General features: G+C 41.2%; 1 protein-coding gene across 2 annotated transcripts in view; it reads right to left on the reverse strand.

Moving 5' to 3' along the window:
- LOC121947533 (immunoglobulin superfamily member 21-like) overlaps window positions 1-6,955 on the reverse strand; it is a 70,039-nt gene extending 63,084 nt beyond the window's left edge. For both annotated transcript variants that reach the window (XM_088082705.1, XM_088082704.1), the window contains exon 1: window positions 6,824-6,955. In XM_088082705.1, the coding sequence (XP_087938831.1) occupies window positions 6,824-6,881 (58 nt within the window). In that variant the 5' untranslated portion in view covers window positions 6,882-6,955. The remainder of the gene's footprint in view (window positions 1-6,823) is intronic.
- Between the last annotated feature and the right edge of the window lie 8,738 nt (window positions 6,956-15,693).

Raw genomic sequence — 15,693 nt, forward strand, 5'->3', positions numbered from 1 at the left:
GTGCTTTGAGTTTTAAGTTTGGCCTATGGATATCCTCATTTTGAGGGAACTGGTATGACATCCATCTTTAAATACATTCAATGGAAAATATGCCTTAACTTCAGTGTTATGTGAATTTTAAGAGTTGAACACAAAGCTCAGTATATTGCTTGCATGTGTTGGTCAGAGAAGCAGTGTGTGATTTTTTTTCTTTTGTGATTGGGGATCGAGGGGTGTAAGCTAACTTGCTAATGCCAGTGGACTTGTGTAATGTGTAGTACTTTGCTGTTTTGAATTAGCTAGTCTGTTTCCCACAGAGACACTTGTGAAGTCACTGTGAAAAACGTAATATATTGTGCATTTAATATATAACCCAGTGTTCATGAGAGGAGTTATTTCCAGATGATTTTCGGTAACTAGGGACATAAGTGTTGTTTGTGGCCTAAAGGGAAAAATGTGTTTGTTTCAGGGCAACTATGTGGTTGCTATGGAAGTGGATTAGAGCCAGGCAGGAGAAACATAATATATAACAAGGTTATATATAACACATTATATATAACACACAGTAGCTAATCATTACTTAATAAGGTACTAATGAGGAACGAATGAGGAACTAACAATAAGGTACACGAAAAATTAATAGTTACTGAGGAACTAATGGGGAACGAATGAGGAACTAATCATTAGTTAAAGGTCAGTTCTTGAGTAACTCCCAGGCAAACATCGTACAGTAACTAATCATTAGTTAATTCATTAATTGATAATGACTAAGGGTACTGATGAGGAACAAATGAGGAACTAACTGTTCCTGTATGTATTTCAACTTAAAACATTTGCTATGGAAATAATAACTGATTATTATTAGGTTTAGCTGTGACTTAAGGTGTCTATGATTTCAACGTGATTGTGATATTCATAATGTAACAGATAAATGTGTAACATATATAAGATGTGCAAAGAGATTCATTTTAAATTTTTATTTTGAAAGGGTCTGGTTAGATAACTTCCTTTATAAAGCAAGGGTAGCCATTTGTTTCGTTGCTGAGGGCAGATGAGGTTTGCAAACCTCAGTCATCCTTTCCGCTGCTTGCTTTTTGTGGTATTGCCAGTAAGTATGTTTTATTTAAGAAACTAACATACATTTACTTATGTATAGTTATATTTGTCATTTTGTGCTTGTATTTGTTAAATCTATATTTATATAGATAATTTACAGGTAAATTATACTTACCTGTGTTAGTATTTGTGTTTATTTCAGTTTTACCTTCTCTTCAATAAATCGTGCCATGTACAACAGACAGGCAGGTCATTGGTTAAGATCTTGGGGAAGTTAGTTCACCTTGCTGTTTCAGATAAGATCAGTACGATATTTTTATTTGAGAATGTTGCACAGCAGAACTAAAATGTAAATTAATAAATTCCTCTCAACCTGTTCATATGTAAGGGTGTTTTTAATGAAGAGTCCCCTCCTTCCATAGTGTGTAGTAGAATGAACTGAGTTTTGGATAGACTGAATAACCAGGACTTTGAAGGAACTAAACTTTAAGAGAGGTGAAGTCATTGAACTCTGGACACACATTGAACTGAAAGGCCTATATTTTTGTTTTGTTTTTTTTTTTTAATTTTTGAATGACTGGGCTCTGAATCTGAACAGAATCTACTGTCTTACTGTATGTGCCTCTCTAGTCCATAACCTTATTTATTTATATTTATTTATTAAAATATTTTAGAATTAAGTAATGATTCAGTACTCATTAACTACTCGGTATGATGCGACACTTTGCGACGTGCTGACGTACAGCGGGTAAGCGTGTTACATCACTTCCGGTGCATCTTGTCTGTGCCTCTGGTAGCATCTCTGAGCTGCTCCTACGAGCGATTCCCAGCTAATCTTCTAACTTGTTCTTTACTTCGACTGCTTTTATCTGTCTGTGACTGAAAACTCAAATAAGTTCTACTTAATCACTCACTGCTGTCTCCGCCTTTCAGCGGTTTTCCCTGTGTATTCACAGCCGCTCTCTCACTGTTAGCCGGTTAGCTTCGTTAGCATTAGTTCTGGTTAGCGATGGCTTCTCCCTGCTCCTCTCCCTCTGCTGCTCTCTCGTACTCAGTGTGTCAGATGTTTAGTTACTCCTCTGCCTCCTTCAGTGATAGTGGTACCTGTAACAAGTGTAGTTTGTTAGCGATCTGGAAGTGCGGCTCCGCACCGTGACAAATCCCTCTTAGCTGCGATAGTTAGCAAGCCCCCTGTAGCCGGTGCGGACCGACATAGCATAGCCTCTGCTAGCCGTCCCCCGGGAACCCCCGTGCAGCCGGGACACTGGGTGACTGTCCGAACGAAGCATAGTAAGCTGAAGCCCACGGTACACCACCCACCCCCCCTTCACGTTTCAAATAAGTACTCCCCACTCAACCACACACTGACCGAGGACACAACCCTGGTCATTGGTGGCTCTATTTTGCGAAACGTGAAGTTAGTGACACCAGCGGCCATAGTCAAATGTATCCCTGGGGCCAGAGCGGGCGACGTCGAGTCAAATTTGAAGCTGCTGGCTAAGGCTAAACGTAAATACAATAAGATTGTTATTCACATTGGTGTCCAGCAAATGATGTGGGCTTCGTTAATAATTGGCACTCCTTTTGGGGGAAACCTGGTCTTATCCGGAGGGACGGCATCCATCCCACTTTGGATGGAGCCGCTCTACTCTCTAAGAATCTGGTCCGATTTTATTAGAGGCCCAAAGCCATGACAAACCAGAGTTGGGACCAGGTTTCAGAGTTGCAGTCTCACACGCTTCTCTGAGCTTCCTCTAGCACAGTCGCAAACCCATAATCTAAATGTTATAAAAACGGTGTCTGTCCCCCAACCACTTCATTTGTTTAAAGCTAAAATAAACAAAAGGGGAGTTGTACAAGAAAATCTCATAAAAATTAACTCATCTCCTGTCAAACAGCATCATAACAGGAGAATTAAATGCAGACTCTTGAACGTTAGATCCTTATCAACCAAGGCTCATTTAGTCACTAATCATATTGATTTATTATGCCTCACTGAGACCTGGCTTTATCCTGAAGAGTACGTTAGCCTGAATGAATCCACTCCTCCTGGTCATATAAATAGTCACGTTTCACGGGACACTGGCCGAGGAGGGGGAGTCGCTGTTATTTTTGATTCAAGCTTAGCAATTCACACTAAGGCTAACTAAACTATAATTCATTTGAAAGCCTTTTTCTTAGTCTTTCTCACACATCCTGGAAACTCTAGAGCCAATTCTATTTGTCATAGTGTACCGTGCCCCCGGCCCATAATCTGAATTCTCTGAGCTTATATCAAGTTTAGTGCTCAAATCAGACAAAATTATTATCGTAGGGGATTTTAACATTCACATGGATGTTAATAGTGATAGCCTTAGTTCTGCTTTCTCCAAGCTTTTGGATTCAATAGTGTGTACATAAACCCACCCACCGCTACAATCACACCCTCGATCTAGTCCTTGCATACGGCATCAATATTGAAGATTTATCAGTCTTCCTGAGATTCCTGCTTTGTCAGACCATTATTTAATAACTTTAAATTTTTTATTACTCGACTACAAGCCTCTCAGTAAGAGCTACTATTCTAGATGTCTATCTGATTCAGCAGTGGCTAAATTTAAGAAACTAATTCCTTCTGCTTTGACATCATTACCATGTCTTACAGCGACTGAGAACACTACTACTAACATAAGTCATTCTCAAATTGACTGTCTCATCGATAATGCTACTGGCTCACTGCGATCAGCTCTCGACACTGTTGCACCCTTCAAGAAGAAAATAATGAAACAAAGAAAATTAGCTCCGTGGTTTAACCTCCAGATTCGCAAATTGAAACAAACATCGCGAAAATTTGAAAGACATTGGCATTCTACCAAACTGGAAGAGTCTCGTTTAGTCTGGCTGGACAGTCTTAAAGTGTATAAGAAGGCCCTCTGCCATGCCAGAGCAAACTATTATTCATCATTAATTGAGGAAAATAAAAACAATCCTAGGTTTCTTTTCAACACTGTAGCCAGGCTGACTCAGAGTCACAGCTCCATAGAGCTTTGTATTCCTTCGGCCCTAAGCAGTGACGACTTTATGAATTTCTTTAATAATAAAATTATAACTATTCGAGATAAAATCCATCACCTCTTGCCCTAAACTGACCTGACCCCGGACTCAGATAGCCTGGATATGGCAGCAAGGCCTGAAATTTATTTGGACTATTTCTCCCCCATTGACCTTCATCAACTCCTTATTAGACAACTTTTTATTAGACATAATCAATGTGTCTTTATTAACAGGCCATATACCCCAGTCTTTTAAACTAGCTGTCATTAAACCTCTTCTAAAGAAGCCCACTCTCGATCCTGAGATTTTAGCTAACTTTAGACCGATAGAACAGTTTATTTGAGGACTTTCAGTCAAGCTTCAGAGTTCATCATAGTACAGAGATGGCACTAGTAAAAATTAATAACGACTTATTTATCGCTTCTGACACCGGTCTGGTCTCTGTTTTAATCCTATTAGATCTCAGTGCCACATTTGACACCATTGACCATCAAATCTTACTGCACAGACTTGAAAACAACTTGACTGGCCTTAAAGGAACGTCACTAGCCTGGTTTAAGTCATACTTATCAGATCGTTCCCAATTTGTTCACATCAATGATCAACCCTCCACACATACAAAGGTCTGCTTTGGAGTGCCAAGGTTTGGTGCTTGGACCAATCCTTTTCACTTTATATATGCTTCCTCTTGGCAACATAATTAGAAAACACTCTATAAATTTCCATTGTTATGCTGATGATACGCAATCATATCTATCTATGTAACCAGATGAAACTGATCAGCTATCTAGACTTCAAACATGTCTTAAGGATGTAAAAGCCTGGATGAGCCGTAATTTCCTGATGTTGAATTCAGACCAAAGTTTACAAAAGTAGGATAGGAACCAGAGCCTTCAGCTACAATGCTCCTCTCCTATGGAACCATCTTCCAGTTTCGGTCAGGGAGGCAGACACCGTTTCACCTTTAAGGGTCGACTTAAAGACTTTCCTCTTTGATAAAGCTTATGATTAGGGCTGGCTCAGGCTGCCTGGACCAGCCCATAGTTAGGCTGACATAGGTTTAACCTGCCGGGGGACTTCCGCTGATACGTTGAGCTCCTTTTCCTTCTCTCAATGCCGCTATCGGAAAATCCTGCATGTCTGTCAACTGCATTGCCATTTGCAAGCTTAGCTTAGCCTCAGTAGTTTAGCTTAGTCTAACATCTGTGATAGCCATGTGGTACTCTCACTACCTGGGGCTCGCGATCACAGAGCCTGGGTCTGTTGAATTGTACTACGCTAATCCTGTTGCCTCTCGGGAGCATTCCTGCTCAGTTGTTTCCTAGTTTTCCTGGATCCTGGCCTGGTAATCGTGGTGATAGCTGTGCTGATGCTGCAACCCTACCTTTGGTTGTGCTCGTGCTGTGGCTGTACTGATACTGTGCCCCCCGCTCGCCCTGATTGTGGTCTGGTCCTGGTTGCGCTGATGTTGTGATCTCGCCTTTGGACACCTCCCTATCAGCATATGCATGAGACTGTTATCATCTCCCTCAACATCATCATAAAGTGCAGTTAATAATTTCACACCTACCATTATTGTAATATGACATGCATCTGTTTCTATTATTGCCGTGCCTCTCTCCCCCTCTCTCACCCTCTCTCTTTCTCTTTCCTTTTTTGCCATGATTGTATTTCATTTGTTATTTACGACATCTATTGCTTGTCTGTCCGTCCTGGAAGAGGGATCCCTCATCATCCTCTACCGCTCTTCCTGAGGTTTCTTCCTTTTTTTTCCCCCCGTTACAGGGGTTCTTTTTTGGGAGTTTTTCCTTGGGTGATGTGAGGGTCTAAGGGCAGAGGGATGTCGTACACTGCCCTCTGAGGCAAACCATGTTTTGTGATAATGGGCTATATAAATAAAACTGACTTGACTTGACTAGAGAAACCCACAGACTCAATAAAGAAAAAAAGATCAAGGCAACATGGACAAGGAATTGTCAAGTTTTCATAAAACTTTATGGAGCGTCACCAGAGGAAGTAAAGGTGTCATAAAAGAGATCAAGGAATTGGAGCAGTATGAGGAAAAATGAAGGACTGCCTGTCAGTCACTGCAGTAGACCTACTGCCATGAACATCAAAAGGATCCATTACATTTCATTTTGATATGGACTGTGACTTCGCCAGTAACTGGTCGAAATGGATCATTATCACTAAGGTGATTTGCTCTACAGGTAAGGAACTTTGTTTTCTCTATGTCCTCCACTGACTTAATCCCCTTAGTGGAAACTGCTGCCACAGACTAACACGTTAGCATTCAGTCCCTTTGAGCTCAGTACTGACAACGATGAAATTGACTGACTTTCTTTAATCCTGATATGAATTATATTCACTCAAACTCTGCAAAACTGTCGCGTAAATATTTCACTGAAAGCCAGTTGCACCTTTGTGATTTGGACGACTGAGTGTCTGTCTGAATAAACCAAAAATCAAGTGATTTTTTTAATAGGTTGAAATATTGTAATAAAGGTAATGAAGTAATGTCAGGGTGTGTAATTTACTTCCTAAATAGTCATTGATCAACATAAGGTCAACATCAACAATATTAAACAAAGAATGAAGTGTTTCACCTCCAAACAAAAACTGCTTAAAATAGTGTGCTAAAGCTTTCTACAGCCTTTACAACACTCCAGAGTTCTCTCCCACCCTACTCTGCCCTTATGCAAGCAGTGCAAGAGTCTTCAGGAGAAGCTGCTTATTACAGTTCAAGTCCACTTACCACCTGTTAGAGTGTGCACAGAAAGGAGAAGGCAGCAAAACACGAGTGGACCAGTCATCCTACTGGGTGCTGCTACTCATGACCAGGGATGCTCCATCTGTCATCACAGCACATTGCAACACTTGATCTCCCATCCTTCACACTGAGGCTGCCTCACTGCCACTCTGCTTTATATTCAGAGGATTACAGCAATGCTCTCTCTCTCTCTCTCTCTCTCTCTCTCTCTCTCTTTCTCACTCTCTCTCTAGTACTTTTATCTCCCTCTGTCTCTGTGTGTGTGTGTGTATGTGTATGTGTGTGTGTGCTAGCCTTACATATCTCATCATCTTGCTGTACGCTGTTCATTAGAGTCCAATATATAAATATTAGTTGAAACAAACAACATACTGCTGATGTGTCAAGTCAAGTCAAGTCAATTTTATTTATAGAGCCCATTATCACAAAACATGGTTTGCCTCAGAGGGCTTTACAGTGTACGACATCCCTCCCTCTGCCCTTAGACCCTCACATCACCCAAGGAAAAACTCCCGAAAAAGAACCCCTGTAACAGGGGGAAAAAAGGAAGAAACCTCAGGAAGAGTGGTAGAAGATGATGAAGGATCCCTCTTCCTCCTCTCCACACTCTCTGAGCTCGGCATCTCAGGTTCTGTCCTATGGTGGTTCAAGTCCTACCTCACAGGCAGATCCTTCAGAGTGTCATGGCAAGGAGAGGTGTCTAGGTCACATGGCCTATCGACAGGGGTTCATCAGGGGTCGGTGCTTGGTCCCCTACTCTTCTCTCTGTACACCACCTCACTCGGTGCAGTGATCCGCTCCCATGGTTTCTCCTACCACTGCTATGCTGATGACACTCAGCTCTTCCTCTCCTTTCCACCTGATGACAGAACGGTCTCAGCTCGGATATCAGCGTGTCTGGCTGATATCTCCACTTGGATGAAGGAACGCCACCTTCAGCTAAATCTGTATAACACCGAACTCATGGTCTTTCCAGCTTGGCCATCTGTTCAGCCTTGGATCAGTGTCCAACTTGACTCAAGCCTACTTGTGCCCACAAACTCAGCCAGAAACTGGGTGTCATGATTGATGACCAGCTGACCTTTAAGGTTCATGTGGCCTCAGTTTATCGGTCTTGTCGTTATGCCCTCTACAACATCAGGAAGATCAGACCCTTCCTGACCCAACAGGCCACACAGCTTCTGGTTCAGGCTCTTGTGATCTCACGCATTGACTACTGCAACTCTCTTCTGGCAGGCCTCCCTGCATGCTCATTCAAACCTCTTCAGATGATCCAGAATGCAGCAGCACGTCTGGTCTTCAACCAGCCCAAAAGAGCACGTCACCCCGCTGCTAATTTCTCTTCACTGGCTTCCAGTGGCAGCCAGAATCAAATTCAAAGCACTTCTCTTGGCTTACAAAACAATCACAAGAACTGCTCCAGCCTACCTGGTATTCCTGATCCAGGTCTACTCTCCTTCTCGCCCACTACGCTCTGCATGCGAAAGACGCCTGGTGCTTCCAGCCCAGCATGGCTCTAAATCTCTAGCTAGACTCTTCTCTTCTGTTGTTCCCAAATGGTGGAACAAACTTCCAAACTCTGTGCGTTCTGCTGAGTCCCTTTCTACTTTTAAGAGACAATTGAAAACTCAATTGTTCCGAGAACACCTAGGCACTTAACTGAACTCTTCTCCTCTTTGCCCTTTGTCAGTGCTAGATAATCATTAGGTGCTGGGTTTTGGACCATCTGACTTAATCTACCCCAAAGTTGTGCGATGTTGTATGTTGACTGTCATCGTAAGTAATGATACTGAGATTGCTGAATCTCAGATGCTGAGATCGCTACTGGTTATTACTTTGGTTTAAAAAAAAAACAAAAAAAAAAGTGGGGGGTGGGGGTGGGGGGGCTGTGTGGCACTTCTTCTGCCACTAGACGGCAATACCTGTGACCAATCACACCTGAAGCACTTTTTGCACTTACTAAGGGTTTTTTTCCTTAAGTCTAAATTCTACCTTGTGTACATCACTTTGGATAAAAGCGTCTGCTAAATTAAATTGTAGAATTGTAGAATTGTAGATGGGAAATAGATGTCGTAAATAACAAATGAAATACAATTATAGCAAAAAGGAAAGAGAAAGAGAGAGGGGAGGGGGAGAGAGGGGGAGAGAAGCACAGCAATAGTGGAAACAGACGCATGTCATAAAACAACGATAGGTGTGACATTATCAAATGCACTCTATGATGATATTATGGGTGTTGATATGAGTCTCATGCATATATTGATAGGAAGGTGTCCAAAGGCATGATCACAGCATCGGCGCAACCAAGACCACGATCAGGGCGAGCGGGGGGTATCAGTATCAGTGCAGCCACAGCATGTGCACAACCAAAGGCAGGGTCACAGCACCAGCCCAGATATCACAACAATCAGGCACAGCCAGGGTTGTGGCCAGGTTCCAGGAAAGCTAGGAAACAAGATAGCAGTAATGGTCCGGAGAGGCAACGGGATTAGCATAGTGCAGTTCAACAGACCCAAGGTGGTGAGCAGTAAAAAGGATAAGCACTCAATGAGGATTATAGAGTCACTGATCAACAATTATGACTTAAATATGAATGTCAGAGAGCAGTAATAGAAAAGAAAGAAAGAGAGAGGAAGCAGAGCCAGAGTGGCAGGTCTGAACAGACTCAAAACCACCTCTGCCCAATCGGGCCGAAAGCTCTGCCACCTCCCCCTCCTCCCCGTCACACGGACAGGGATTTTAAGTGAGCACAAGAAACTTATGTTCCAGGAATATACACACTAACGAAACTAGGGTCACTAATCAGCTACTATGGCTTAAATATAAAGGTCAGAGAGCAGTGTTTGTCCCCGCTGCTCTCTAACCCCTATAGAAAGTCCCCCGGCAGGTTAAACCTGTGTCAGGCCATGATACGTATACATCTCCACAGACCAATAAAAACCAGTCTTCGAAGAGCACCAGACCAACAAGCTCTACACAAAGGAAACCTGAAGACAGCTGCAGAACAATTTGTTTTGCACAGAGACAACCCAGTGTTTTAGAAAGCAAACTGGGAGGATCCAACCGGGCCAACAGGAGGAAATCACAACAATAAACAGCACGCTGATCAGAGGAGCCTGATGGAAAGATGTTGGTGGTAAGCCTTTATTAGTAATCTCAGGAAATTACCACATTTTACAGCAATTTAAAAAGTAAAATACCAACAGTGACGAGTTGTACGAGTAGAATAACTTGGGAATTACTTGGTAATTACACAGTAAAATTATAGCCAAATAAAAAAGTTGCATAGCTAATTATATGGGAATTAACTGATCTTTCAGTAGAAATACTGTGAATGACTGTAAAATATTGGGTAATTACTCAGTAAAATTATACCAGAGTTAAAATGTTGGTTTGGTAATTATATGAGAATTAATTTATTATTGTTACAGTCTTACCTTTCATAAGCCACAGAGGGTCACAGCAGCTGCAATAGTTGTTTCCCAAAGATGAATTGTAAATAGAAGGTAGAAGAAGGTAGATTCATAAGTTATTTTTTAAACAAAGTTTAAAAAACAAAATTGCACTTTTCCTTGATCCTGCTACATCTTTGGGGTTAAAAGATGAGCTGATTAAAATCAGCAGCTACTATGGAGATTCCATCTGGTTCTTTGGGCATGTTACTTTTAAATTCCATTGTTCAATTCCTGCAGTGCATTTTTTTTTAATTTGCATTGGAGTCTTGAGTCCTTATGGCTCCCAACAAGGTCCTCTCATCCAGTGCAACAGCTTGCTCTGGGATGTTAAAGGTTAAGCATGTCTCTGTGAAGATTTGCGGAGAGCCCGTTTCCCGTTGCTGAGTGAGCCTCAATCACCTCTCATCCATTTTATTCTCCTGCAACTGAACATTAGCCAGAAGAAGTCTTGGTAGAGGAACAGCTCTAAATTAGTCCAAATTAGGTCAGCCTCTCCCTGATACCAGCTCTCCTCCCTCTTTTCGAACAGTGCTTTCGGTTTAGTTTCTCCCTTCTGGTCTAACTGGTGGGTTGGTGAATGCCATTGGTGGAGGTCCTCTCGTGGTCTGCTGCATTCAGTCCGAACCCCACAAAACTTTTCCTGATGTTGATAAGTGCCTCTCTATTGTAGAAAAGTCATGCTTCAGCAGAAGGGGCCATGGAGTCGAAAAAATAGAAAGATATAGCAAAAAAAGTAGCAAGGATTTGAGGTCATAGCAGCAAAGATGTGCCAACCACTGGAAATGTCACTGTAGTTAACCTATAGTTACCATTCCGCTGCTTGGAAAATGTACTGTACATTGTGTCTTTAAAACATGATGGTAGTTTCAGCAGAGATAAGGGCATACTGAACAAAATATGGTAATTACAATGAAATGTCACTGTTGTATATGTACAGGAAACTGTTTCATGGCATGAAAGCCATCTGTACATTGAAAAACAAACAAATGATAGGATCATACCATGGCATTGACACTTTAGCACACAGCCTTAGGTACTTTAAATCTTGTGAGCACAAAGTAAGGATGTGAGTCTTTAAAAGAACACTATGCATTTATTTTACTGCACTTAATTCAATTTCCCCCATGTAAAGTATTTAAGTTAATGAAAATGATTTCTGTTATGTTGAGTTTATGTGGACAAATTAAATAGAATAGATTAAATAGATGCAATTTTTCATGTAATATTATATATATATATATATATATATATATATATATACATATGTAAGATCTAATGATAATGTAATATATTTCTGTTATGTTTAATACTTTAAAAATGTCATTAATTAAGCAAACTAAGTTGATTAATTTGTTCCCATAAACTAGCTTGTTATATGATATGAAACACAACACAAAAACAGAGGAGCTGACATTTTTATGGTGTTGTCATGATACTCAAATTTCTAATTTCAATACAAAACCTTGAAAAATGCTGATGTTTAATACTACAGGGATATTACACAGATTTTAATTCTACTAAGAACAGCAGCATCTAATTTAATTTTCCTCTAGATCATCTTGCTGTCGGAGATGAGCATGAAAGAAACTCTGCTAGTATTGAAGCATAAATACTGTGACATTGAGTACTGAAAAAAATTCAGCTTGTCAGTGTATATGTTTTGATATTTCAGTAATTTCAATAAAGTTATTTTGATGCTGCGACAAGAAATTAAGCCACCAGGATGCTCACCTAAAGCCCCACTGTTCTAATACCCAATTTGTTCACTTTTTTTTTGTTCACAAGTTTTTTCTGAGTTGTGCAGATCCTGGAGAGAATCATCTGTGTAGTGTTCCTGGCAGAATTATGATCTCATCTTACTGATGGTTCAAAAAAACTCTATTCACAACACTGTAGCTCTAAAATATACTGCTAACACACCATAATAGCTAGGAAACAAAACAAAACATCACAGTACTGGACTCATTATAAAACATATACATTTTGGGGAAAATCACATATGAAAAGCAGCTTTACTCCTTTCTCCACATTTTATATATTGTGGATAGTGCAAAAAAAACCCAACAATCATTACTTCTTAAAAGCAAACTTAATTTAGCCATGGAATGTTAACTGTTTTTAAGAATGAATTGGTTTATTGGGCTAATGTTAACATAGCATTAGACTAGCTTACACATGCTCACTTTAATTCAGAAAACCCACCCAAAAGGCAAAATAACACTGTATGACATGAAACACTGATAAACCTTGTGCCCTTATTAGCCTAGTGTTTAACAAACTTTGTTCTTTGATCTGAAGAGGCACTTGTGCTTTATATGACATCCTTACCATCACTCTCCTGCCACCAGTAGTAAAAACCCTTTCAAAGTAAAGGCGCCTGCCTATAATTTACTGGCATAACCATTTTAAAATTAGCCTTAATTTTGAAATGGTCATGCCAGTAAATGTATATAATAATAAAAATAGAGGTGGCATGTGATCAGTGCCCCCTTAAAGCCCTATATAAATCTGAGGGCACATGTTCAGGGTTAGGGGCCGGCGTTGGGCAGATTTTCACAGTAGCACCTGAAAGCATCCTAACTGCCTTTAGGGGTGAAGTTGACCATGATAACTGACACAATAAAGGCCCAGTTTTTGTCTCAGGAGAGCACACTCCTGGACAAAAAGACACTACTACTACTACTCAACATACTTCGTAATACCAAAGAAAAGCAATTATTTCAGGAATATACCAGACCTAAGGAGATTAAATTTGCATCTAAAAGTCTTCCCATTTTGGATGCTTAACACAGCGATGTCCTTCAGAGTGTCACTCCAGGAGAGTGGTTTACCTCAACAGACTTAAAAGACGCTTGCTTTTACATTCCTATTCACCCAGGACACAAAAAGTATCTTTGCTTTGCCTTTCAGGGGCAGGCATATCAGTTTGTTGTTCACCCATTCAGCCTATCACTGGCTCCTTGCATTTTTACAGATACATAAGGGCCGCCTTAACCTCCTTGTGTTTGAAGGGAGTTAGAATTCTCCCTTAGCTTGACAACTGACTTATTTGCATCCCATTGTTTGTTTGTTGAGTTTGCCAATCAACCAATCTCCAATTTACCATTTCTCCAAAATACTTGAAAGAGCAGTTGGAGAACAGGTACTAACCTCTCTGACCGTAATCTGTTTGAAGAACACTTCACTGGTTTCTGTGCCTTTCAAAGCACCGAAACAGCCTTGGTTAAAATCATTCATTATTTATAACACATTATCACAGATTACCATCTATTGGTTTGACTGGCATCAGCTTCTCCTGGTTAAGTCATATTTCTCCAGCTGCACATTTTTTGTGCAGTTAAAAAGTTTCAGATAACATCACTCCCTGGTAACAACTGATGTTCCTCAAGGCTCTGTTTGGGTCCTCTCCTCTTTATCATTTACATCCTATAAGTCAGTCATATTATCACAAAATGTGGTAATCCCTTTCATTGCTATGCTGACTACACCGATCTCCATCTGTCCCCTAAGCCTATCTTCCCCCTCCGACTGTCTTCTGGAAATTAAAACCTGGTTTTCTTGTAATTTACTCAAAGTCAATAGAAATAAAACTGAAGTTCTCCTTGTTTGTTAAAAAAAACACCCTGACCACCTTCCACCAACGCAACATTAACCATCTTCGCATGTCCCATAACTGCATATTGTTTTACTTAGGTCCTGATATTTTACTGTTTGATTATTGTTGTTTCTGTAAGGTAACCTTGAGTGTCCTGAAAGGTGCCCATAAATAAAATGTATTATTATTAATTTGCTAGACAGTTTGTACTTAAAAGGAAGCAAAAAACTCTCTCTATTTAGTAAGAACATGGTGCAGCTCATATTTGCTGTTGTGAACATAGTTTGGCATTTAGACAGAAAGCAGGAGAAAACAGCTAGCCTGGCTGAAGTGAAAAACCACATCCACTGATACTGTCAGTACCCGATCCGTTCTGCCTGCCTGATCCCCACATGCGCAAGCACTCCACCATCTTGGACAGCTACCTACTACCAGATCCGATTTACACATGTGTGGTCAAACAAGCTACTTCTGCAGAGACAGAGGAAGAACTATGGACGTCAGACCCCTGGCTTGTTCAAATGTTGTACTACCCTTTTGTATATTTTGCATGAATAATTATTGTTAGGCCTCTTTGGTATAAATAAAGTTTTGAAAAAAAACAACACAGCACAAGTTTCTTGTGCTCAGTTGAAATCCCCATCCATGTGACGGGGAGGAGGGAGAGGTGGCAGAGCTTTCGGCCCAATCCGGCAGTGGTGGTTTTGAGTCCATTCAGACCTGCCACTCTGGCTCTGCTTCCTCTCTCTTTCTTTCTTTTCTATTCCTGCTCTCTCATATTTAAGTCGTAATTACTGATCAATGACTCTAGGATCCTCATTAAGTGCTTATCCTTTTTACTGTTCACCACCTTGGTTCTGTTGAACTGCACTACGCTAATCCCGTTGCCTCTCTGGAGCATTCCTGCTCCCTTTTGTCCTAGCTTTCCTGGCCGCAACCCTGGCTGTGCCTGATTGTTGTGATATCTGTGCTGGTGCTGTGACCATGCCTTTGGTTGTGCTCGTGCTGTGGCTGCACTGATACTGTACCCCTCGTGCTCTTGGTCCTGGTTGCGCCGATGCTGTGATCATGCCTTTGGACATCTCCGTATCAATATATGCATGAGACTCTTATCAATATCATCATAGACCCACAATGACCCACAATATCATTATAGAGTGCATTTGATAATTTTGCACCTATCGTTATTGTATTATGACATGTATCTGTTTACATTATTGCTATGCCTCTCTCCCCCTCTCTCCCCCTCCCCCCTCTCTGTTTCTCTTTCCTTTTTGCCACAATTGCATTTCATTTGTTATTTACGACATCTATTGCACGTCTGTCCGGCCCGGAAGTCACGTCTGGAAGAGGGATCCCTCATCATCCTGTGCCACTCTTCCTGAGGTTTCTTCCTTTTTTTTCCCCGTTACAGGGGCTCTTTTTCGGGAGTTTTCCTTGGGTAATGTGAGGGTCTAAGGGCAGAGGGATGCCATACACTGTAAAGCCCTCTGAGGCAAACCATGTTTTGTGATAATGGGCTCTACAAATAAAATTGACTTGAGTTGACTTGTGTGTGAGTGTGGGCGTGGTCTTTCCCTGCAGGCTGGGCCAGGTGCAGGCAATCTCTTAATGAGCTGGTGGAGTACTTCAGCTGCTGTCTCAGACCTATCCGTGGCCAAAGTAATACTCCTACTATGTGGTAGATGTTCCTCACAGCCTCAGAGGTTGCCTCTACTCCATGCTTTGTGCTCCAGCCACTTGTGTGTCTGCCTGCCTGTATTCCTGCCTGCCTGCCCGCTTGCTTGCCTGCCTGCCTGCTTGCT

The sequence above is a fragment of the Plectropomus leopardus genome, chromosome 9 (genome assembly GCF_026936395.1).
Source record: "Plectropomus leopardus strain MGB_pleo_1.0 chromosome 9, ASM2693639v1, whole genome shotgun sequence".
NCBI classification, from domain to species: domain Eukaryota; kingdom Metazoa; phylum Chordata; class Actinopteri; order Perciformes; family Serranidae; genus Plectropomus; species Plectropomus leopardus.